Consider the following 26751-nt stretch of genomic DNA (forward strand, 5'->3'; position numbering starts at 1 on the left):
AAAAATGGTGGACAGCTTGCAAATGCTAAGGAATTTAATCTGTCATGCTGTTGGAAAGTAGGGATGGATGATAGCTTCCTATTTTCCAGATGGCAAAATCAAATTACCAAAGGACTAGGTCTCCATAGGTACTTGGATATTGTTTTGTTTAGCCCTAAGGTGGCCACTATCACCTTGCTGACCTGCTCCAAAGTCAGATGTTCACATATAATTTATCACAGAATCGTTTAGGTTGGAAAAGACCTTTAAGATCGAGTCCAACCGTCAACGCAACACCACCATGCCCACTGAACCACGTCCTGAAGTGCCACATCTACACATTTTTTGAATACCCTCCAGGGATGGTGACTCCACCACTTCCCTGGGCAGCCTGTTCCAATGCCTGACAACCCTTCCAGTAAAGAAATGTTTTTGAATATCCAACCTAAACAAATCTATGGGGAACTGCATAGAACAGCCTGCTGTGAAAGCATAAGGGTTGCTTTGGAGGGGGGACGGTGTTGGGTGTGGGTTATGTGACTATCACCCCGGTCGCCCAAGCTTGCTGTTTCTATGGTTAGGGTCTCTGAAGGCCAGGAGCCTTGTTTAACTTAGAAACAGGTTTTGGTGGCATTTCTGCAGCTGAACCTTGGTGTCGGCACAGACCTCCACGTGGCTGCCCCTGAACGCACCCCTAAGGCGGCAGCGGGGGGTGACCGTGCCCTGTTTGGCATCTTTGCGATGCTGCAATTTCTTTCCCCGGATCTGCAGGCACTGCTGAGAGGGTTGTCCTGGTGCCTTCTTCTGAAGGTGGTACCTCCCGGATCTAGGGCAGTCTGGATGCCTGGCAAAATCCAGGTGGTCGTGAGGGCCCTTGGTAACCTTCTACGACACTCACAGTTTCCCCCTTCACCCCTCCATTTCAAACAACAAAAATATACCTTATGCTTAAGCGTTAATTTTGCAGAAATGTCTCATATCCAGATTAATGTAGTGAAAAATGGTAACTCGAACACAACATTTTTATCCCCATTTTTAAGTATCCTTGGTACAGTATACTGAGTATTTTGATACCTTAAAGCAGAAAAATTCGTATGTGCTGCAGTCTATGATCTTAATGGTTGAAAGACAGTTTTCCAGATCAGATGCTTGCTTCTGTTTGTCTTTACCCTGTTGAATGACAAAAAACCCACCTGATTCACACAATGTTTTAAAGACCATTAAGAAGTTTACCCAGCTCGGTAACCTTGCTCTGATCTGTAAGGAGTTTGCCCTTAACTGAGTGATTTCCTTATATTTTCAGGCTCTCCTACACAGAGATGAGGCAGTGATGGCAGGTTTTTTTGTAGCTATGGGTGGGGTGTGGGGGTGTGTAAGATCTTATTTATGTAACACAGAAGTCTTTGGCAGGGCAAATCATTGGTATGGCAACAGACAATGGGCTACCCTCGGAAGAAACAACAAATAAAATATTTTGCTTCCTTCAGCCCTGTCAGAAGTAGGGGACAACAAACTTGTAGTTGAAATCATCCTCCTGCCATAGGTGTACAAAGCTTCTGTGTGTGTGTGTTTGTTTTTAATTTGCTATTTGAGCTACGTATTGAAGAAACTCCGTTGCTCAGCTGCAGAGTAGGGTCTATAAAAAGAGCTTTTAGAAAGCTTAAAGAGCAGGAGGAGTTTGTCTGTGTGAGGGATCATGAAATAAAACCAATTGCTTTTGGTTTGGCTTTGTTTTTCAGGCCGACAGTGCCATGTAAAAAGTTTAACCAATATTTATGAACTCTAATTCAGTGGTGTGAGCATAGACTTATAAGGTATTTGCCTAAGTTTTATCTGCTCTCTGGAACAGTATACTCATACTTCATGGATTTTTGTTGTCTGAACTTTAGGCACTGAACTTAAGCCAATTTTAAAATGTGCATTTGATTATAATATTTGAAATTCAGAGTTTAAGCTCAAGTCTCAATTTTGAAAGATAGCTTGAAATGGAGCAGAAACAATAATGCAATTATATATACACACACTTAACCAATGGATCAGCAAATAAATCTTTGTAAATTAAATTTTATAGTGTTTAATAGTTTCAGAAATCACTTTTGGCTAAATATCAAATGCAGTTTATTGCAAATTTCAAATATTTTGCTGAATTTAAAAATTCTCAATTTTAGGCCATGCTCATTCAAATGCTATAGAAATGCTGTCAAGTGAAGTGGGAACTCTTGTACATGCTGATCTGAGTACTTGCATTGGTTTTACTTGCACAAACTCTTTGATAGTTGAAATTTAGAAGATAAAACGTAGAGAATATTAGGAAGTGACTGCTCACAATTACATGTTTGGGGTGCAAAGTTATCAAGGCACTTGCAAATGATTTTCTGAAGAACAACACTCAGAAAGGAAATTCAGATACGATAGTAAGTGAAAATCTTCATAACTGGAAAAGACAAGGAAATGCGTTAGAGAAGGAAATTAACTGAAGTGTATTGGTGTGTATACTTTTACTGGCGAGTGTGAGGGTGCCCATGAGGACAGGAAAGGCCTAAGAAAGCATCCAAAAAACTACTTGGATAGATAAAGCCTAGATCCCTTCCACGTGAGTGGGAGGTAGGCAGATCCTCCAGAGCCCTAAGGCACCGAGGTCTAGGTTGGCACGCAGAAAATACAGGATACGCTGTATTTTCTGTGACTGACTTACCCACCTTGTGGTCTCTTACCCCGGGGAGCTGCACTGGACCCGCTGCCACCCCTGAACACCTCGAATGAGATTTTCTGCGTTGCCCGTCCCTCTCTGCCCTCCCGCCACCCGTGGGGATGCGGCGCTGACCGTTTTTCACGTGCATCCCGTGCAGCAGCGCTGGTGCCTGTGCCGGAGCCACCCTACCTTCGTTGGAAATTAATGTCCAAGCAGTCCCAGGGTGGGCTGAGACCTCTGAGTTCAGCTCACTTGCTGGCTGCCTTTCTCCAAGGGCAGTAAAGTAAAGAAACTCTGTTTACCCAGGTTAGTTGTGGGAGAAGGCAAGGTCAGGGCAAGGAAAAAAAAACATGGTGAAATACTCACAACTCCTCTTTTGGCAAATGGCCACCTTGGCTTTTTGGACTCTAATGGGTAAAACAAATGCGTTATCAGTAAAGGAACAAATAGCTAAAAATAAAACTGTTATTTATATGTTGGGGTGGGTTTTTTTTTGTTTTGTTTTTTTTTGTTTGTTTGGGTTTTTTTAGATGAAGCCTGATATACTTTACTCTTCTTGGCTCAGATTTAATACTTGTGTTTAGGCAGTTTGTGCACCAGGCTTAAAACCCATTAAGCCTCTTGGGTTCTTCCCAGCAAGAGTTATGTCTATCTGAGACGGGATCTTGGATGATGCTAAACACTCCCACTTGCTGCAGATGATCAGTGTGTGATTGCCAGTTCCTTACATGGGAAAACACATCATACCTCAAGCCAATTCTTGAAGGTATTTATTGTTTTGACAAGAATTAGGCTACGTCTGCTCTTTAGTGATATCTTGGAGTTATGCTGGTACTTAAAACTCCTGTGAATAAACAATCCTACAAACCCTAAGCCTCAGATCTGTCATGGGGCAGGCTGTAATTCGTGGTCCTTTGTGAGGCACAGGGAAAGCTGGGGATCGAGATGTAGGAATGCACTGGGGAGATGTGAGGAAAGCCTGTGTGTGTTCAGCAAGAAATTTGAAAGAGTTGTCTATATGTGGCACCTACCTTCAGGCCTGTGTGTGACTGGGAATCACAGTCGAAACTTTCTCCTTTTGGATTTTGAAGGCCTTGGTTGTTCTTTCTGGGGCTGCCTGGCTTGTTTGCTTTCATGAAACTGGTGGTTGTGACCTTGACTTACTTTTTCTTTTTTTTGAGAAAATTTTGATCTCTGGTCACCAGCCTCTTCTGGTCTCTAGCAATCACACTGCACGCTATACTATATTCCACAATAGGTATTTGTGGAAATTGCTTGCAGGTCAACATTTCAGTGTTGGAAGGTCTTGTGAGCAACCTCTAGGCATGAGTTGGGTCTGCTACCCTTGAGATTGGAGCACTACTGGAAAGGGTGACATGGGCCACTCTCTTCCCTCTGCTTGAAGCTGTGCGGGTAGGAATTTGTAACTCAACCGCTTGCAGATGGAGAACCTGGCCTGGGCTCTGGTTGCTCCTAGCCTGTGGAGGAAGGAGCTGATCCATGTCCTCCCCCCCTCATCTACCTCTTACATTTTGCATTCAACAATAAAATGCACGCCAAAAAAAATAAATTGAGGGCAACTAAAAATCAGCGATGCAGTCACGTTGGCGACTCGTGCGCCGTCATTGCACCGATCCTCCCTCCCCATCCCACGTGCACGCGCGTTTTAGTCGTGGCTTTTGCTGGGCTCAGGCGAGCGAATCCCACCCTGCGTCTGACCTGCGCCTAGCAGGAGGGCCGTGGTGGGCAGGTAGTCCATGGCACTGTCTGACACCAGGAGATCTCCAGGGAACACCTCGAGTCCCGGCAGACTCACTACCACGGAGCTGCGCCTGCGCTCGGCCGATCTGTGAGACGCAACAACAACACGCGTCATCTCTCGCGGCTGGAGAGGAAACTTCTGAAGTGCTCCTTGCTGATACAGGAGGAAACGAGCTAAAAAACCAAATCACAGCGGCTATGACATGATGTGTTAAAGGAACAGTGAGTAGAAAATTCCAGTGATCGACAGCAAATATCTAATTATCTTTCCAACTCCACGTTGTTGCTGAGATCAAGGTGCTTATGGCCATGGCTCGCCTCAGCTAGTAGGTACTTAGAGAATTTAAATATCGGAAATTCCTGGGTTCTTCTGAGATTAGGGAAAAAGTGAGTAGAGATTTCAGAATCTATGTTTTGGCACTGGAGTCCAAAGGAGCAGTTAAATACCACGTCCCTAACTGATACGTGGGTTGTCATTACTTTTAACCTTCATATAACTTGGGTGACTTCAAGAAAAGACAGCATACTAGTGAAACAGCTAAACAGTATTTTTTTTTTTTTTTTAATATTTGATCTTTTGGCTAGTTTGTGCTATTTTCTTTCTAAATCTTTTCAGTGTTTTTTCTGCTAATTCAAATATTTTGTATTTTGAATATAATATGACTTAGCGGCCTTGCTGATTGAAAACAAATAGCTCTTTCCAGCTATCGTTGTTACTAACGGAGGGCATTGTCCAGGATGTAAATCCATCAAGTGAAGTGACACAGGCATTCTGTACCCAACAGTGTGTTTGTGCCAGAGGCTCCTTGCATTCAAATACAGAAACTATTGGCACACATCAAAAACCTTTTTGGATTTTGCTAATAACTCACAGTGATACCTAATTAATTGTGTTAGTATACTGTTGCAAAGTGGCTGGTGCCTACAGCTGCTGTTGTGCTGTCTTCAATTGACTGATGCATGAAGAGTGCATTAGAGTTCAAAGGGTCAGTAATTAAGTAGCTGAGGGAGGAGGCATGAAGCGTGTATACAGATATAAAAATTCTCTTTTTCAGTCACCATTTATTGTGTGTGGTATTTTTGGTCAGTTAATTATAATACTGCTTTTTTTGCCTGGGCAGGTACCTTACTGTGACTATCTAGCCATTTGCCAACAACCAACGTGAAACCTAGCAGATATATTTTTCCCCTTAAGCGCATGAATAGTCACTTGACAACTTATCAACTGGCAGATGAGCTCTGAGGTAGAGAACTGGGATTTGCTATGTATAGTAGGACATGGAGATTATGCTTTTTGTTGTGATCTGACAGTGACATTGCTTGCAATTGCCTTGGCAAAGCCAATTGAATTGTATAGATGAAAGGAAAGACTGCTCCTAACAACAGAGAGGCTGTAGGCTATCAGAAGGGCCAGGTCTGGGACTTTAACACTTAAACATGGACATATTAGGCTTGAAAACTACGTGTTGAAGAGTTTACAATGTGCAAGTTCTCTAAAAGCTTTTCCTTTTCTGATAGTCTTACTGAATGGGGAACATAGGATCTGTTTGTTTAGGGATTTACAGTGAATCTCTGAGGTTTCTCATGAAATTGAACCTAACACATGGTTTGAGAGCTTCCGTGGAAGGGGTCTGGTTCTTGGTTGTGTGCAAGCCCACACCAGTGCAAGGGAGACTGCTTCTTGATGAGGTGCACTGAGTGCTACCCAGCGCAAATTTTAGGTACTAGTAACGATTGTATTAAGATGCTTCTGAAACCTCTAGTGATTCCACGATGCAATCTCTTGGGCAGCCGGGTTCTTATACAAGCCAGATACTGCAATATAACACAAGGACAATTCTTAAAGTTGTCACTCCTGTACTAGGAAATTCAGGAGATTTATTTCAGGGTGGATTCACAGTAAAATTTTGCCACTGTATTATTGATTTTTAAAGTATCCAGCCTACTTCAATTTCAGAATATATTTTGAAGTTGGAGGTTAGTGGCTTATGAAGGTTACTAACGGGAAGCATAGTTGCATTGTAACTGAGTGAAATGCTGTTATTTCCCTAGATCAAAAAGGCCTTGAACTTCAGACACATATGTCTAAACAAGCTCTTCACATAGGTATGTAAGCCTGTGATGTGTGGGAGCATGCCAAGGTCACTTGGATGTGTATCTACAATATACCTCTGCAATCTGACATGCCTGGGCTGATTAATGACTTAGATGCCTAAACCGTGCTTCGAAGATGAAGGTGCAGGTATCTGTAATCATCTGGCCTCATGCCTGTACACACATTAGATACATTAGATGCTTTTGTTGGTTTTACTGGAGAAATTAAACTACTGAAGTTCTGTGTAATGCAATTTACCAGTTTTGAGTCTGTATGCAATATTTTAGCATCTTTTCATGCCTGCAGACCCTGTAGCTTTGCCTTTTTCTTTATTTTTTGTTTGTTTTTCTTACTTGGGGCAGAGGAGTAAAAGAAATGCTTGTACTTTAGAGATGAACTCAGGTGCTTGAGGAGATATCATCTGCAATAATTCCTCCTTTAAATCTGCTTGTTTTGTGAAACAAGATAATGTCATAGGTTTCCATTACAAAGTTATGGAAAATTATTAAAGACATTGAAGCAGCTCATGGTCTGGAAAAATAAATTTCCTGTGTATATAGTTGTTTCTAGGGCATGGAGAGTTTCAGCTGATGGCTTTTTAGAGTTCTGTATCTTTATATGTCTATAATCTTAGCCTAACTAGCTGTCCTAGGGAACAGACTTCTATATAAATCACCTTAAATAACAGATACGTTATTTAAAGGAATACCCACTAGATGAGAATAAAAGCAACTGAAGAGGTTACAAAGGTTAACATTATAGGGTGGTCACAGTACTGAGATAGCTGCCAGGTGATGTCTCTGTTACCCAAGCCACTCGGAGAGGATATCTGGACTCCCTGATTCAAAGAGTTAGCATGACACTTTATGGGCATATGAGACATTAAAAGAGGAAGAGGAGCACTTCAAGATAGATGAGCCTAGCTCCCTCAATTCATTGAAAATGAGCTGCCTTGGCAGTTACGGAGAAGACTCTTCATTAGCTGGTTGTCTTTAGGAAATTGTGCAATCCACTTTTCCACCTAGTCTCTGATATGCTGAATGGTGCAAGGAGAAAATGAGCTCAGAGTACACTAAAGGTTTTGTTTTATCAACGCTTTCTTCCACGGCAGCGTTGGCTTTAGCATCTCGCCTTGTCTCCACCACAAACGCCTCTCTCTGTGCTGCTCCTCTTGCCCTTTTTGTTTGTTTATTTTGGCTGATTATTTTTAATCAGCATCAGTTCAGCATGTTGCCATGCCGACAGAGATGTACTGGCACTCCTGACTGAGGGCTGTGTGGGGGAAGGCTGTTTAAAATGAGCATTGCTGCTTTAAGAAAGGCTTTTGAAGTACAGCCTAGGAGTGGGGAGAAGAGATGTTCATTCAAACTGAAGGATGGAGGTATGTTTTTACCCTGGACGCTATATAAAATCAGTCTTGGATGTGCTTCTAGATGGAGAGAATAATCTGGCATTTCAGCAGTTTTCTCTGGCTGTGATAAGAAGGGATTAGCTGTTAAGGAGTTAGACTAATGGTTTGAATAAAGGAGGAGCTGAATACAGTCCTTGCCCAGACCTTGGACCAAATTCAACTTGACAAAGAAAGCTTAAAGCAGAAACTGGTGATTTTTGTTTTATGTTTTTGCACATTCTAATATCGGTCAAGACAAAAAATAGAAATCGTAATACATTATCCAAACCTCGGTCTGTCAATCTTTCCTGCTGGTGGCTATGGAACAAAGCCTGCGTTGGTCCTTGTGTGATTACTTGATTTTAAAATGTGTCTGAATAGAAGTCCAGAGCCAGTATCCTAGCTGGCATGTAGTGGCTTCCCTCTGAAGCTGCCAGACAAGTGGCACCAAGAGAAGGTGTGTACATTAAATGTTCAATGTTCTCCTGTTTAGCCATTTGCATTCAGTATTGTTCAAATTCTCCCCTGAAGTTTGCTACAGATCACACAAATCTTCACCCTGTCAGTGAGATATGCTTACGTATTAAGTTTTGAGTTGGATCAGAGCAGACTCTTCCCGTAAAATGGGTACAGATCACCCGTCTTCACAGTGAGACACAAAGATGTCTCCCTCTCCTCCTCTCTCCATCTCCATTGTAAATTCAAAATGCTAAAGAGTCGGTTGGAAATTGCAACAATTTGGAAAGTCTAGGAGGCCGCTTCTACAGTGAACGTGGGATTTCAGATGCACACACACATCTGTTAAGCCTCGTCTAGGGAACTGCGTTGTGTAATGACTCGTAGGCTGTATCAGCCTGCTCCAACCCAACCGGTCCCAAATACAAACATACTTGAAACACAGACCTGTTTGTAAACTGCAGGTTATAGCAGAGCTTTTACCTGAAAAATGAGTAAGTGTTGAGAAGAACAGGAGATAGAGCTCAACTAATGATATCTACTGCCTTAACAAGTGAAACATGTTATGGTAGAGTCACAGAAGAGTGTATTGCTGTTTGTTGTGAGGCTACTTCTGTCTTCACCAAGACTTGCTCACCAGTGCTTGTGCTTTCAACATACCCCACTCACCTGCATGGCCCCCCTGAAATCTGCAGTAAAGTGAGCACTGCACCATCGGTGACAGAGGTATGGTTATTAAGGGAAGGACTAGCTCCTACTCCCTTGTGGTGTGGGGAGAAAATAAGCTTTGTTTCCCTTCTGTAAACATCTGAACGTCTTAAGGAAACAAACATGGCTGAATCAAACTCATTTCTGATCAAGCTTTTGCTTTCTGATGATTGCTTGTAAGAGCTTGATGCAATTCACTGCACAGATCTATGGTATGCAGCACCTTATCTTGCCTGCACTAACTTATAAAATTCAAGTATTCTTCTTCGTTTGTAGGATTAACAATCACCCCATCCAGTAGCAGTCCCAGATCTGCTTTGCTCATGTGTGAGAACAATGTCGAGCTGTTCAGCTAGCTTCTCTCCTCCCTTTTCCCTCCCACAAAGCTTTGAAGAATGTCGCTCAAGATTATGAGATGTTTCACATTCTTCAAGCTGAAACTTGACACTGCTAATCCAAACAGCCAGACCTTTTGGCAGTTAGCTCCTAGTGCAGAGCTCTCCGATGGTCCAGCTGAAATATTGCGTGAAATATAGCTAAACGTGCTGGGGAGAGGGCCACCTTTGAAAGAAAATCTCATTATAAAGCTTAGTTTAACAAGCTGGTGACAGGCATTTCACAAAACAAATCTACAAATTAAAGTTGAGTTACACATACGTGCGTCACTGTTCAGTTTTGCCTTGGTGTGAAGCGGATTCATTAAAAATGTAGAGAAGTGGAGCTTTGAATAAGATAGAACAAATATATGCATACCTTTGTATAGGAAATCCACTCTTCTGAAAGAAAGTGAGACATTGTTACTTGGTCAGAAAGCAATCAATCAATCTGATCTTATGAAAAAAGTACTCATTTGTTAAGAGAAATGTACTACATAGACTTAGGCATTGGCTAATTATTTTCACTGTTGTGGAGAAAAGACAACTCATTTGATATCCAGAATGTTTTTTGTATTTGAAGGGTAGGAAAAATAGCTTTTGGTCTGTGGCACAAAACTAATGGGTTAGGAAAGAGCTATATGCCTGTTTGACATCATCCACGTTCAGCGAAGTGTGTATGTAGGTGCTTCGGTGCTTTGTGTAAGGACAGAGTCGAGCATGTGTCTGAATTTAACCGCTTGTGCAAGTAACGCAAGGTCTTTGAGAGTAGATCTAGTAGCAAACCTGGCCTACGCAGTGCGTCTCCTTTTCTCCTTGGGGTGAAGTTATGGGGGATAGCTGAATGGTACTTTGCTGCCAGGGAAAGATGGAGGCTTAGCTCCTTCCTTGCTTATTTCTCTTTACTGACGCTGGTACTTGCTGGACCAGCGTTTCTTTTTTTCAGAAAAGATTGCACAATTGCCTGCTTATTTTTGGAGGTGAACATAAAAATGGAGGGGGCCAGTGAGTGGCAGAGCTAGGTAAGTGCAAATAAAGAAAGGGCATGAGACGTCTTCCATTGGTAGTAGGGAACCTTAAATTTGGCTCAACCATCTTGAATGACTTCATTCTGGGTTTTGTTGGGGTTAGTAACGCTATTCAGTAAAACAGAATAGAGAACTCCTCTGGCTTAGGAAGAACCCTGCTGAAGGACCCTGGAAAGAAAATAGTCTTCTAAAACCCAAACCAGAACTGGGTAACTTAGTCTTCTTTTTTTCATAGCTCCACAAAGAGTTATACTGGCCCACTGAGGTGAATGGACAGAGGTGGGAAAGAGTGGCCATGTGCAGGAGTGGGCTAGGCCAACCTGGTCACCAAGAGACAAGGCTGGAACCGTTGTCTCTTACTGGTTTGGAAGGAAAAATCTCCCTTCCCGATGAGCGTAGAAGTTGGTCTGTTGTATCAAAGGGACACGGACCAGGTTGCAGTTCAGGTTAAGAACTGTGGTTTTGTTTATATGCTGGGCCATGATGGATCAAAACTGAATATGCAAGATGGAAAAGGGGCTTGCGTCATCCTACTCCTCTTACCTGGACACCCTCCTGTGGTGTAGGGCTGGGCTGGGGGAGTCTCCTAGGGAGCGTAGCAGAGTTGGCTTTCCAAGAGTTTTGGAGTGTCTCATTGGGACTGTCATTGCTGAGAAGATCTTTTTGGCTTGGCAGCTTTGATCTGGTGCCAGCAGACTCTGGGTCTGCTATAGTTGTCTCGGACTTGACTTTGGAAGACAGTAATTTTGCATGGACACAAGAAGGCAATGACAATGAGGACGTTGTAGTGCACCGAGGTGGACTCTTACAAATGTGGTGGAGAGAGCCGGTGTATTCCCTTTGATTCCCCAGCTGAGCTGTGTCAGAGCCGCCCTGAAATGACAGTGCTTGTGAGGCAGAGGCCATCCTCAGGCGTCTTAAAGTTGGGGAAGTGGAAATTCTGGCCAGAGCATGCCGGTCAAACTGGAAAGGTGCATGGTAGCTCCCGATGTACTCCTCTGCGGGAAGGTTCAGAAGCGAAGACTCTGTGTAACCTCGTCTTTGAAGGCAGTCCCCTGGAGGCATGGTGGTGTCCCTACAAACTGATACCGCCTGCGTTGCACAGGAGCTGAAGACGTCTTCTGGACTGCTGCTTCCAGACAAAGCAACATTTTCTTTATGAAGATCAGCTTCCCTGCTTAGAAGTTCCACGCTGATGTAGGTTTCTTTGACCGGGTCTGGAGAATAATCAGAGCTTGGTTGTTGCATTCTTTATTTGCAGCATGAAGATTTATAGCTGTGCGTACCTAGGAAACATGATCAGAAAAGGTTCTTAGAAACTTGCCGTATGAATTTTTATATGGGAAAATATGCAAATGGACAAAAAAAGTCTAAACAAAAAAATGTAGATATGTGCACTAGTACAGAAACAATTGCCTACGCTTGGAATCCTCCTTAAATGCAGGTTTCAACAGTTTCAGGACCCAATTTCAGCAGGCTGTTTAAACAGCTGCTAACTTTGAGTGTGCAAGCAGTGTCAGCATCAGTCAGTGGAACTAATTAGATGGTAAAGACTAACTATGTAATTAGGAACTCTGCTCATCTGGTACTGCAGCTGCCTAATTTCCTGTTGCCACTCCCCCATCAGTAAGGGAGATTGTGACACTGCTGTACATGGGATAAAAATGAAGTCACTAGCTCTCAGGCCTCCTGCTTGTTGCAAAATCTTTTATGTACAAATGCTAATTACTTGCTGAATGCTTAAGCAAATACAATTTAACATTTAGGTAAGGTGAGTCTAATCACTCTTTCTTTTCAGCAGGAAAAGTATTTTGTAGTAAACATTATGTATAAGTTGTAATCAAATAATGAAGACAATTTATCAAAGTAACTTATCTGTTGATTGGTCAGTAAATAATCTGTTCTGTGATTAATGAACCACTATTTTAAGGTATTTTGATGAATAGTCTCTCTAAAACTGAACTGACATTTCAAGTTATAACTGAAGGTTATTACTTCAACCCTTTAATTCAGCTTCTTTGTTTGCTGAGAGGAATCTTAAATCTGTTCATGATTGCTGGCTTCTTTGGGGCACTTACTCATTAGAATGAGTTTATTCAAACATGTTGACTTTTTTCTTGAGCTATTGAATATCACACATTGAATATGATTTTTGTCTAATTATATAGTCCCATCAGATTGATTTATAAAGTGATTAGAAACAAATTATTTCATCAAGTTTGCTAGTTCAAAGTATTGCTTTTTACAAACTTTTTAGCCATTAGAAGACAATAATTCAGATGCTTACAGGAAGAAAAAGCATATCTTTATGATGGAAATGGCTTCTTTCACAACTGCAGTGAATAGTCACAAATATATTAGTATCTATTTATTCCTCTTTAATAGATCAGGGCTAATTAACACACAAGTTTATTAAAACGGTCAAGCACTAAAAATCACATTCAAGATACGTCATAAATGACAAATTATTACTATTTGACGTTTCTGAGCAGAGATATGATTGCATACCATTGCTCTGAGATTTGCTGTTATTGCTTTTTAATCTTTCAAGACCTTTATTTTGTGAAGTGCTATCACATCTAACTGATCATTGTTCAGCCAGGCATTCTCTTTGCATTTTTTAATATATATTTTTTTAATAATCACCTCTCCTCCATGCATAATTTTGCAACTCAGCATGGAGCTTCCAGATATTCATGTGAATAGTGTTCTGTTGCAGAAGTAGAAAAGATTAGAGATATCTTTTCATGGAAATCTTATATTAAAAATGTGATCTTTTTATTGCTTTTCAGTTTACCAAGCTTCTTTTTTTTTTTTTAAATAAGTTGAAACTTCAAATTTCTTTGAGTACTTTTGACTTAATTTTATGAGTAGAATCTCTCAGCAGCAAAATATTTGTAAAGAAAATACATTGTTAAAAAAAGTGCAGAAATATGCCCCACACCTGCAGAAAAATTAGTGTATATGATTAAACTTACCAAAGTAGCCAGGTGAAGATTTACCAACTTCCAGTATGTCACATCCTTTTCATATGCAATTAAGTCAAATTTTCAACAATTGCTTCATTAACTGATAGAAGACTTAGCAGTAGCGTTTTCTCTTTTAAAGCCTCCTTACTGAATGCTGGTATAGGGAACTAGTTTTTCTTCTTGTAGATTTGTTTCTAGGGGATTTGTTTATCAGGTCAGACGGAAGTGGCTTCAGGATCAATGCCCGTTTACAAAAGGTAACACGATCCATACATTTTACTAAACTTCATTCCTTTCATAATTATTTTTTTTTGTACTTTCACATTGATAAAGTTTGGCAAGAGAGATCTCAGTCAAGTATGTAATAAATTGCAAGAGCAGATGAAATGCCTCCACCCCTCCAACAATCCTTTTTTTTTTTTTTTTTTTTTTTTCCTCTCCGCTTGTCTTGATTCATTCGGTTGGATCTAACTACGCATTGTTCATCCTTCATGGAAGAATAGTAGTGATATAGCCCTTGGTTACATTATGTACAATTAGATTTTAATTTTAACAAGTGTGCTAACTATCTGAGTAATTCTGAGCACAGACAGCTTTTAGTATCGGAGTATTTGAGAGTTCATCCAAACATTGATAATTCACTATTTTGTTGTGTTGCAAAACTGATTGGAAGCCGTCAGAATTGATTTAGGTGTTCTTTGGTTGGGTGAATTGAAAGTGAAACTTGGGAAAAGATGGTTTATTTGGTAGATAACTTGTGAGGAAGCACTAACTGCCACAAATGTTCAAATCTACTGTGTAACTAACATTTTCAGAGGGCTGAGTGAACACTTGCAAATGCAGACAACCCTTGCAGTGTGACGTTTGCATTTTCTGTAAAGATTGTGACTTTGGATTGAGGAGGGATTATTCCAAGAGAATGAAATAAGAAAAGAACAGCCTGGGAAGGGGACAACCAGCAAGTGAAGCCATACCTTTCCTGGGGGGGAACCTCCTCTGTGGTGGGGGTAGCTGAGAGCTATGCCCTCTGCACCGGGCACTCTTTACATTTTTGTGTAGTGCATAAACAGGCTCTTCTGCTGCCTAACTGAAATCTTCTGAACATGCTGTAAAGCTGCTACTATGATTTTACCTCCACAACTTCGTATATGAAATTATCTAGGTGGCCCTTTGCAAGCATCGGTCCCCAAATCAGCACAGGGTCTACCAGACCAGACCTTACTCCTGCTCGTGGAAGCTGCATCCTAAATCTAAATCTAACCCCAACTTCTGAATGTCTGAACATTCAAATACTGCTGTTCTGTTTGCCGGTGTGCAATTCAGAGGGTAACAGAGATGGCTGGGCTAGAAAGAAGGCTGTCGTACATTTTTCAGATACCAATACCCATACCTGGGCCTTGATAGCAGCCATGTGGGATCAATTTTGAGAGAGGCGGTTGGGCAAATATTAGTAAAAGGAAGAAGCTGGAGTGCTAGCCTGAGGTCAGGGCTGGTGCGAACTACTCTCTGACATGTAGTGCTGGGACTGGTTTAGGTGGCTTTGGGTGTAGCTAGGCAGAAACTTTGTTTTTTAAGGTTGTTTTTGATCAGTTAGCTCTGACAGAGACCTGGAGTGGTGTGTGGTTCATTTTTTTTTTTTACTTTTTTTTTAATTCTAGCTGAGAATTATTCTTAATGTGATCAGTATACTTATATTAAGCTAGTAGCAATTATATAATAAGAAGTTATTCTAGTTCCTTCCTTCCCGTTTCCTGGTGCTATAAATTGAAAACTGTCTCTAACTTCCTTTGCCCAGAATTAAAAATATTCTTAAAGGTTTAAGCACTTCTCTGGCTTAACTTGGGGAGCTATTTTTGGATGTAGGTGAAGTCATAATTGCCTTCCTTTTGGCCAGAATTCATTTGTACTGCCTAGCTTGCCTCTTGGTTCTGTGATAAAGCAAGTACCCCTCTCCGCTTGGACCGGGTATGAGTACTTAACCGGCTCCTATCACCACCTCTTCTCAAGTTACATAAGCTACTACCTTTCCAAACAAGTATCATCCTAGCTCCAACTATAAACTCAATCCTAGACAATGCCTTTACCATAGCATTAATTCCGTGAACTATAATTTTTGTTCCCCAGAAGCAAATGTAGCCAGGTCATTTAACTGACTAAGCTCCAGTTACCTTGCATGTGCTTTCTAAATTAAACAATTACATTAGAAGAATGGCCTCTTCTGGACTAAATCCTAACATTTATGCTCAAATCTCAGCCTTCTGTCAACTAACTTTATTCTAAAATACACCTCTAATCTGAAGCTAAAGTTGATCAGTTCTTTTATGCATCTTTTCCTGGCAGTCTCCTTTGAGCACAGCCAGCGTCTCAGTTCACTGGCCTTTGCTGACCCGGACTGTGATGCTGCCATCAGCCTTAGCCATGGTCTTTTAAACAGCTGCAGGGTTTGCCCAGTGACACCTCCCAGGGTTAATCTCCCAGTTAGACCTATGCCCTTATGGATCGAGATGATACTTCAGGTCAATGATCTCTGCTTTGAACTTTGAACATAGCCATGTCTATCCTAAGCATTTTCTCCAGCCCTACCTCCCTGGTTGTTCCAGAAATAGACACAGCCAGATGTCCTCACCGGCCTCTGCAGTTACCTTCCAAACTTGCATATTAATTGTGCTACTAAGCCTCTGTATGCTGAAACGTTATGCTTCATGTTGCCTCAGCGCTGTAGACCAATGGCTGCTCCAGCCAACCCTCTCCCCTCTTCACCTGGCAAGTCACTTCTTAACGTAGGAGATCCTTGGATTTTGTTTGTACAACTCCTTATCCTTTCATTGGGTTTAGCCTTGGCATTAGGGTAGCCTCATTTGTTTGCCAGAAGACTAACTATAGCTAGGTGCACCAAACCTGTTCTCAGCTTTGCTGTCTTGCCTCTTAAGAGCTAAGCAATTCTTAGAGTTTACAGTTTTCTACCTTATCTAACCCAAAACTCAGGCTGAGCTGTAGCCTTCAGGCTTGTCTTTCTAAATAGGTCTCTAGAGTGCAAGTGAAGCTTGGTCTCAGGGCAGAGAAATAAATGAGTGCAGCATTGTCTAGAAGTGCCTCGCAGCTCTGTCATGGATCTCCCTCTAGCTGTAACACACCTGGCTGGCCTTTTGGCTATGGACAACCTCTTTAGGGTGGAAGGCCCAGAAATAAAGTAATGTGGTCCAGGATTATGTTCCTCCAGCGATGTCTCTGCGGAAATACATAGGTTATCAGAGCTGGCTGGAAAAGTCCTCAACTTTCTTCCTGGGTTTTCAAGCATCATTTGTTCTCGGAGGTCTCTTTCTTGTTCTGTATCAGACGCTGTGTCAGATGCAGCTTGTCTCCTACTGCTGACAAGTGTAGAAGTTCTCTCAAACATTGGCAAGGACAAACAACATCTCAGCTATACCTGGCTGGCTAGGGTTGCATCCAGGTCATAGGACGGGCTCATAGATGGACCTGTGCTGTATTTTCCACGTACCAGAAAATGTCAGGTTGCTGATCATCTGTTACATCTTGAAAGGTCTCTGTTCATCAGCCCAAGGGACCTTCTATTACAATGCCCCAACCTTTCTGCCTGTTTGTCCTCAAAATCTTGCACGTTCTCTACATCGAGGTAAAAAGCTTTCTCTGCTCCGCTCTTCTTCCTCCAGTCCTCCATTGATGGAGCTGTTTGGAAATGGGTTTTACTATGTCCCGTTACACCAAACCCTGGAGGTTATTTGAATCTTGAACATGCTCATCTAGCTATTACGTTCTCTGAGCACTGCTCCCAGGTTAGCCCCTCAAATGGATGCTTGCTTCTGAGTTCATATGACATGTTTATGGCTGCTTGACAGTCCTTCCAAAACAAGAGAAGCAAATGGCACGTCTTTGCAGTCCTGATAATAGTCCCGTGGGGTCTGTGGAAGCTTTGCGGTGTGACCTGGCCTTAAAAATTGGGCTGTGTATCCCACCTCACCTGCTGCACTCTTGTAGGAACAGGCCAAGCACAGTGGGTTACCAGTACTGGGGCATGGTGTGAGGTTATGGGTTTCCAGCTAGAATGCAAGTCAGTGCTGAGAGCTGCAGGGCAAGCCAGGTAAGAGTTGGTCCTAAGATCGGATAGTCTGCGCTGTGTGTGGTCGTCCTAATGAGGGCCTAAAACTTCAGAACACACTTATCTCTTGGTCTATCAGTGAGATTTCTCTAGGAACATTTCTGTGGCAGATGTGGTCTCAGCACAGATGCTTTCACAAGACAGGGTAGAGGTAGCCATGCCAATTAAAAGTAACTTGGCAAAAATAACCCATTCTTGCTGTCCAAATCAAAACACCTGAGATCTTGCTTTCCATATGCTTAGCTCTGAATAACTCTTAACGGGCTCAGAGCATAGGTGCTACCAACATCAGCTGCAGCATTAAGTGTTCAGCTCCCTTGGTAGTCAGACCTCAGGTCTCAAGTCAAGTACCCAGAGAATAAAGAGCATGCACTTCATGACCCCTGTGAAAAGTTCAGTTTAAATGGCTTGGGCAGCACCACCAAGAAACTATGTGGTAGACAAAGAGATAAAATCTATTTTTTCTGGGGAAACATTCACATGAGAACTCCCACTCCTCTCCCTGTGAATGCCAGCTTCAGTCACCTCGTGCTTCTCAGCTTTTCAACAAATAAAGAGCAGTGGTCCAAAGACAGCAGTCTCCTATATGCCTTAGTCTTGATTCATTCCCAGAGCTAGGACGTCCTGTACCCATTGCTCCATCATCTGAACTGGGTCCTTCCCGAAAGAGACCCAAAAAGGTACCAAAGGGAATTTATGCTCCGGTACTTTCTCATTTCTGGGTGCGCGGATCTGCAACCAAAATATTGGTCTTCTAAAAGCCTACAGCCTCTTTCTCCTATCCCTAATTAAAGAAAAGAGAAAGGAAGCCTCCTGTTTTCAGTTAGAGAGGGAAGTCTTGGCTTGTCCCAGAGCTGCAGCCGCAGACCATGCAAGTTCAGCTGATCCTTTCAGTAAGTGCGGAGAGAAATCTTTTGAAATTTAGTCAGGGAGACACTGTTTGCCATTTTTCCAAGGCTTTACCTTAGACAAATTTTGGCAATTTCATCGGACCAACATAAATTACACAAACCCCATTTTTCTGTTTACCAGCAAAATTTCAAGTGACTAATCCAAAGCTAGACTTATAAAAGAAGAAATTCCAATTTTGTTATTATGGCACAAACAGTACATTTTTATCCTCTAGATTTGCCCTCAAAAATACAAAATATTTTGCCTGAGAAGTTTCAAAGACTTCAGTTAATGGCAAACACCTATTGTATGAAATCTTTGCCAAATGGTTAAAATCTGGCAAAGCAAAGAGGAATTTAATAATAATGAGAGCAAGTATTGGATGATTTTAACATGCACTGCCAGCTCTGCCTTTAAGTGGTTTGTTGGTTGGTTTTTTTAAATCAGTAGACAGTAATACTTTTACAGAAGTTAACGAGTGATGCAGCGTACATTCCTACTTTTACACAATGATTTCTGTATAAAGCATTTATTTTTGAACTTCCTCTGGAGCAAATGAAGATATGATTTATTTTTGGCTTTGTTTTTCTTCTATAAAAAAAACCCCACTATTAATAGAAAAACTTTCTAAGATGCTATCAAAAGCAGAAACCTTTTCTATTTTTCAGAACCAACTTCTATGGAACTTCAATGGTCATTTTTCTGTGTATCCAAAACTGAATGGGGTAAAGCCTCTTTCCGTTCAGAAATTTGTGACATCCACAATATAACTAATATCCAAAGGGGATAAAAGGCAGAGGCAGAGGAGGAACAGAGTTGTTATTTCACAAACAGTTACCAATTTTTGTATGAAACTATTTGGTTCGCAGTCATCTGTAGGTATTTTTATTAGGGTAATGATATGTAAAGTAATAATGAAGGAAGTGCTTTGTTTTGGGCTGAAGTAAAACAGAAATTACTTGACTGTCTTGGCAAAACTTCCTGCTATCTAGCTTTGCTCTGGGTCTAGTGAAGCATTGTTTTGGGTAGGTAATGCTTTTACCATTAAAAATAGGTCACTTAAGAGTTGAAACCTTTCCATTTGAAGAGTTACTTCCAAAAAATATATTTAGAAAAAAGCATTTGTTGAGTATTATTACACCTAGTGAGAGTTACTTCCAAACTACATAATTCAACAAAAATACTCTTTTTAAGACGACTTTATTCAGCTTGCTTTATACACCTCCTTATGGTTCCTCTTCTTTTCTGAGAGTTTCTATGAATTCCTTGGGTGTCAGCTTGACCTTTAGTAACTCGGTCATGACATTGATAGCTCTTGGAGATCTAGGTGATTGCCTTTCCTGTCAGATGCTGTGCCTGGTTTTCATCTCTCGGCACCTGATCTAAAAACACGTGGTGTCATGCAAAACAGAACGCTGAAGCAGAATTAGGAGACAACAGCCAAGGGATCAGGTCTGAATCTCACCTGGCAGATCAGAGAGCTCCTGACCTGCCTTCTCCAATTTCACTTCAAGTGATTTGGGAGAGGGATTAATCTCATCCACGTTTAGACAGGCACACGTCTAAAGCAACCATTCTCCAGTCCCTCTGTAGTCAGTGACAAAGCCTATTATGCGTGTAGTGCGCTTCAGGGCGTAATTCCTCTGACCTATATTAGGCACCCGTTTTAGGATCCTTGGTAGATGTTACTACTTCTCCTTAGTGGCTTTAAGTGTGACTATTCCAGATGTATCTATCCATCTTACATGAGTCCTTCCCATGGTCTTCAAGCTGCCTGGCCCCCAGCTGCTAATGAGCGTGTTTACTGGCCTGAGTGTTAAACATGACGCTGTCAGATGCATGAAGTTTGCACAGAGGTTGCCTAACCTTGTCTGTTGAGTAAGGAGTGATAAACTTGTGCCTTATCTCGATTTTTGCGTTCTGATCCACGGGCATGACTGATGGAGCCCGATTTTGCGTTCTGATCCACGAGCATGACTGACGGAGCCTGGTCCCTCTACTACTGCGTTGCTGGCAGAAAACTGCAGTATATGAGGGTTCTTGTAGGCAAGGAGAAGACCGACAAGAACTTTCTCTAGCTGAAAGTGGCACTGGCTAGGTCAAGGATATGCTGTGCTACATAGGCCAGCATATGGCAAGAGGTTACAGAGCTGCTTGGTGTGCTTGGGGACCCTGACATAGTCTGGGTGATGTGTGAACATCCTTTGTTTTTCAGAGCATCTTAAGGGTCTTGCAAAATATTTTACCTCATTTCACAAGTGGCAAACTGAGAGAAAAAGAAAATAAGTAAACCAGCAATGATTCGATGAGACTGTATGTCAGACATCTTCAACCCTGGATTCCAGACCTCCAAACCAGTGTCTTCTGTGCAGCTGCACTTGGTTTCAGACAGTTATATTCTCCTCTCTGCAAGTTAATTATTGCAGGAATAGGGGTGTAATGAAGGAAAAAGCTATAGTTTTCCAGCTGGAGGCAAAGTGACTTTGAAATGGAGAAAGGAGTCAGCTGGCAAATCATCAATCAAGAATACAGTGGTGAAATCTGTGCACTTGAGTGTTGATAAATGAGACTGATTTTTTTTACTTTAATGTGGTTCCCAGGACAGCTGTCATTAAATTGAAAATTGCAGAGTTTTTCTCCCAATGACACTCATAACCATCTTTTTCACAGCTCAATGTAAAAGCTGTAGGCCGAAGAGTAGCACTGAATCAGAAGGACCCGGCGTCCTCATCACCATGAATGCTATCTAAGGCCCTTATGGTGATAGATATTAATTGGTCAGCTATGGGGTAAATCACAAGACAAATTTGTAGGTGAAGAATTGTAGTTTTACATTAACTTTCTATTAACTAGCCTCTATTCTAGCCTTAACGATGTTTATTTTTTCCTGGCTGGCTCTGTATGGCATACTACCAGGAAACATGTAACATTGGGAAGGAAAAGTTCTGAATCCCCCCCTACTGTTATACTTTGGCATTGGTTTATCCAGACAGCTGGATTTAGTGGATACAGTAATCCTGCCAAGACAAGACATGTTGTAAAGAATGACATCTGTTTCTGTTTGCTCATCAGTGGCTTCCCACGTGATAATCATAGTAATGAAAATTACAGGATCCCATCAAATAACTACAAATGTTTTTCCATTCTGTGTATGATTCTTAGGACTTAATGTGCTGTGAGAAGAGATTACTTTAGAACAAAACCCCCCAATATTTTGGGAAGTTATAAACTCCTATCTAGTTTCATCAAGTTCATTCAAGTTATTCTCTAAATTCAATAAATTACCCCTGTTGTCCAACTGAAGAACGTATCAATAGAAAGGCAAGTTAAAGGGAACTTTTGTTGCGCTTACCTGCTTGCCAGATGTTGCTGTAAGTATTAGGTGGGCAAAGAGCTTTTTGATTTTGGTAGCACATATCAGTTCACTGTCTGGATATGCAGACAATGGATCATTTTTTTTTTTTTTTAATAGTGGCATTTGAAACCTTAAGAGGTGATGTTTGGATGTTAGCAAAAAAAATTTGTGTGAAATGCTATCTTATGATGGAAATAGATGGTATGAAGATCACCATACAGCTAGCACCGCTTCTTGTACCTCTCTGAGACTGAGTGTTCAAGTGATGTAGTTCGGTTCAGCAAAATCACTTGAATTACCCTGAGTTACCTTGGCTGAGAATTTGTCCTGTTTATTTGCCTGACTCGACCATATATAGAATTATCTAAGTACAGTGTGACTGACCATCCCCCAAACTGGCAAACATTGCTTTGGATTTTAAATGAATTTAAATTTTTTCAGTGAAGGAAGCATAGATCACTCTTTCTTATGGATGTTCATGGGGATGAGAGAAAATTTCTCTCTACTATGGACTGATGAAAGAATTCGTCTACTATGAATTACCATGACTACACCCACTCCTATGGTCTGTTTCTTTTAACGTTAGCTTAAGGAGAAAAGATAATGGAGGAAAATAGGGACGGTATTTCTTAAAATGAAAATAGAGGTAAACATAAAATAATTGTGGTAGGTAGTCTTTCTGCCACACGGTAATTTTCTTACCATCCTCTTTGTAGCCACTTAAAAACACCTGGGAAACTACTACAGTACAACTAACTTCAGAGGCTATTTCGGTGTTGACAGTCAGTAGGCAGTGATTAGACTATTAGTTCCCTAGTGATTGCGACATAATACAAAGACAAGCAAAAGGAGGCAGCTTTTTGTTGCGTTCATCTTCAACATAAAAAAGAGCAACCTTTGACCAAGTCATTTACAACACGAAAAGCTTATTGTGTGGACACCTCTCAAAATCTCTGGTCTGCATCCATGTGTCCTGGAGAACAAATCCAGAGGTGCTGCTGACTAGCTAAGAGCATCACAAAAACAGGCAGCAATTTCCCTAGAGCTGGAAGTAGCTTGCTTTTTTTTCTTCAGTGCTGTGCCTTTTGCTATTTAAGAAATAGTTAATGATTTTCCACTACAGTGGAAAAATCCACAGATCCATCATCTCAACAGGATATTCATACACATTTCTATATTTTAGATGCTTTGATAGCACTCTGTGGTAACATACAGTTACAGCTACAAACTACTATGAATAGCAGTCTCCATGGACTTGGTGTCAGCTATTTTGGTAATCAACACATCGCAGTGATTTATACATCCCTCTAAGGAATAAGGCTTGGAATTTTAGCTGTGTTGCTTAGACCAAAATTGCACCCACGCCCTCAGACACATGTTAATTTAAAAGAAGGATTAACAGAGTCACAATCTAAAGACTAGTATAGTGACAACTCTATTCTCTTCACTTGCGGAAAGAATGAAGTTATTCAGAGCTCCAAATGTAATTTCCTAAACAGGAAAACAACAGTGTAAATGCATTGAGTGAGTTTGCTTTTACCCTGGATTTTTTTTTTTCTTCAAAAGTTGTGGCAGTCACAAAAAGTATTCCACAGCCCTTTAGCGAAGGTCAGGGTTTGTCAGCTGGACTCATGCTGAGGAAAAACTACTTGGTGAAAATGTCCAAAGAGATCAGCAGAAAACCAATACAGATATGGATGGGTATGTTGCCTGATGGAAGGTATCGGGCAGTACTGAAAGCAACAGTTTGTGTGAAAAATAAGTACTTTCAATAAGCAAGTTTACAATCAATTATTGATATGGCAGATAGAACTCAGTTGATACGATATCCGTACTTACAAAGTGTTGATCTTTTTAATATTTCATTATTATTTTTCAAAAGAATAATACCTCAAGAGGACTGCTGCAATACTAAAAAAGAAATGTTACCTTTATTTCTAGTTGAAGTTTTGTACGTCTGCTCAGAGAAAAAACAGAACTCACAATAAAGTGAAAAGTGACAAGCTGCTGTATGTAGAACTTTGTTTAAAAAAAAAAAATTTTCCGTTTGTTTTTAAATTTGAAATATTCTGATAAATTAATTTGATAGTTACTGAGTTCTCCGTTTTGAATATTGATTAGCTAACAATTGTCTCATGGGCTATTTTCACATCCCCGTATGACAAAAGTGATTGATTTCCGCCATACAAAAACAGGCGAAATCCTTGTTTTGGTGATGGTGGCAGTGGTTCTGTCATTAAAATCAGTGAGCTCTGAGATTTTGGGCTCACAATAAGGCCTTGCCAGTTTAACATAACTTTTTATACGTTGCAGATGGTGTTCACTCCCGCCATCTGCTAAATAAGACCTCTTTTGGGAGCCTGTCAGTCACTGCCTCCAAAAGGCACCTTGCTTTGTGCCAAGGCTGGAACACTGAATTTGGGGCTAATGAGAGATTACTGACTACTCGTTTCAGGGATTTTCTGCTTTTCCCGAGATGTAGCACCGCACATTGGCTGGGTTTGTATGATCAGAAAGAGTCTAGACCTTGTGCTTCATTTCTACGGGAAAATGATCCTGGTTCCACAGAGCTGCCGGGTTGGAGCTTATTGCTAATACATCAGTCACTAGAATTTCTTATGGCAGTGTCTGCAGATCATTGCATCCTTTAGCTTTCAGCTATATCATACTTTGCTCTTTCAGCGTGTTAGCTTTTAACATATAATGTGAACCAATAAAAATTTTGGTTGAAGGAAAGGATTTTTCATGTTTAGGACTGAAATTTGGACTTCTGAGAAATGTCTTTAAGTGTCTTAAGTTTTCAGAGGCCAGAGCCAGTTATTAAATATCATGGGATACATGAGGATTATTTTCACAAAATATTTCTGCATTGTCTATCTTGTTAAACAGTTCTTCCTATATACCTCTTTATTTCTATATTATGAGGACCCTTTCAATATAGAAAACAGATGGAAAAATCTCATGAGTGGGTCATTCCTAAAAAACCCATCTCTAAAAAGTTACGATAATCTAAAGAAATTCTTGTGAAATATTCCTTCCAAAGAAAACCTTTCTTCTGCAGAAACTAAGTAGTACTTCACTTGAAGAAGGTGGCAAGACAACAGCCTTTAAGTCAATTCATGTCATATTTCTATCTTCTTTAAAATAGGAAAAATTTTTGAAGTTGCCTTTTTGCGTTCTTTAAATATTACCTAAATGGTACTTAACTATCTCCATAAAAAAGACTCAATAATTATCCAACAGTGTCTGAAAGTTGTTTGAAACACTGTTCAGTTCTAGCTCATCTCATGAATAAATTTTCCAGTCGGCAAATGATGCCATCTGCAGCATGCCAGCACCATTTTTGTCCCTCTAAAAGAAAAACAAATCTATTTAAACTGCCAAAATAATCAGTTTAATCTTATAATGGAAAGGATAATAAATAATTTGGCATATTATTAAAATGCCTACCTGCTAGCGTATGTACTTATTACACTACCCTGTTTAGACAATCTGCTGCATTAAAACCATTGCGTTTATTTAAAACTGGTGAAAAGGCATTGTGCTTGAAAGTTGAATGGAATCCTTAAAATCCACTGAATTCAAGGAAAAGCTGCTTTTAACCTAAACAGAGGCATAATATTAAGTTCCATTCATTTAGGATTAAACCCAGAGGAACACAACCAGCCTTCTGGACCTTTGCAGGTATACCAAGTCAGAGGACACGTATCTCATACCACAAAGAGCAAAGAGAGGCTCGTATTCAGGAAAGATCACATATGAAAGTAGCTCACAAATGGAAGAAAACATCACACTTCCAGGGATCCCACTGCTCCATAGTGGCACCTGAAGTATAGCCGGGTCTCGGGATGAGCTGTCAATGTCAGCCTTACATGCTTTTACTGGTTTCCTTGCACTCACGCTTGGATATTTAGGTTATGGTTGTTGTGGGATATAGCCTCTATGTGGAAACAGTACTGGAACATCTGAAAAGTCGGTTGTGCTCTGTTCTGGTTCAGAGCGTTTCTCAGAGCAGTAGTAGGACTTGCAAGATGTGGTGTAGTCAGTGGTTTGGATTGGCACTTGCTTGGTCGGAGTTTGAGTCTGCGCTGAACTTTCTTTGTGATCTGGATGAACCACTTGATCTGTATGTCTCTCTAAAACAGGCATCAATCCTCTCTTCCTTTGTGCCGTATCGTACTTTTTCCATTTAAAAAAAAAATCCTATCCACCCTGCTTTGAGGAGTTTGCAAGAAGCTATCACTGACAGAGTAGCTTATTGTATAAAAGGATGGATTTTCTTGTACAACAAGCTGCTGTTCTACGTGAGGAATGATGGAAGAATTTGTCCTGGAACACTTTAAACTTCTAGAATTGAAGAATAATTGAGGTTGAAAGACACACTTGGAAGTCCTCTGGTCCAAACCCTTGCTAAATATTAAAATAAACCAATATTGATTTAGATCAAGGAGTATTATATATCCCGTGCTCATTCTGCCTTGTGATATGAACGATTCAACTCTTCCTGTTATACCTGGTAAGTTCATGACCCCCTCAAAGTGTCTGTGTAGAGACTATGCATGCATTGGTGAGTATAGGAGAAATATATACATTAATGAAAAAAACTTCACTGAATAGCCACACCCGGGTAGAAAGAGCGGGGTGACTGCTGGGGGGAGAGAGAGCGAAAGTGAGAACAATTCCTTGTTTCTAATGGAGAAAACAGAGGGAGACAACTCCTTTTGTGAGAAAGCAGTGACTAAAACGCACAACCACAATAACTTCACTTTAAAAAGTTCTGGAGTAGTATGCAGACATGTTGTTTGAAACCTTTTTAAAAAAACATATAGTGAAATCCAGTCTATTGAAACTGGTAGCTTTGACTACAGTGGATGAGGATTTTACCTTTTTAGTTAAAATCCTTGTTCCCTTTTATTCTCTTGTATTTAATTGACCC

General features: G+C 40.8%; 1 protein-coding gene across 1 annotated transcript in view; it reads right to left on the bottom strand.

Moving 5' to 3' along the window:
- The window catches only part of PLEKHG7 (pleckstrin homology and RhoGEF domain containing G7), a 33121-nt gene extending 21450 nt beyond the window's left edge, over positions 1 to 11671 (bottom strand). Inside the window, exons 1-4 of the mRNA XM_052774163.1 lie at positions 11027 to 11671; positions 4391 to 4586; positions 3038 to 3078; positions 1054 to 1149 (exon numbers count right to left, since the gene is read on the bottom strand). Of these exons, the coding sequence (XP_052630123.1) occupies positions 1054 to 1149; positions 3038 to 3078; positions 4391 to 4586; positions 11027 to 11548 (855 nt within the window). The 5' untranslated portion in view covers positions 11549 to 11671. The remainder of the gene's footprint in view (positions 1 to 1053; positions 1150 to 3037; positions 3079 to 4390; positions 4587 to 11026) is intronic.
- Between the last annotated feature and the right edge of the window lie 15080 nt (positions 11672 to 26751).

This window comes from Harpia harpyja, chromosome 23 (genome assembly GCF_026419915.1).
Source record: "Harpia harpyja isolate bHarHar1 chromosome 23, bHarHar1 primary haplotype, whole genome shotgun sequence".
NCBI lineage: Eukaryota > Metazoa > Chordata > Aves > Accipitriformes > Accipitridae > Harpia > Harpia harpyja.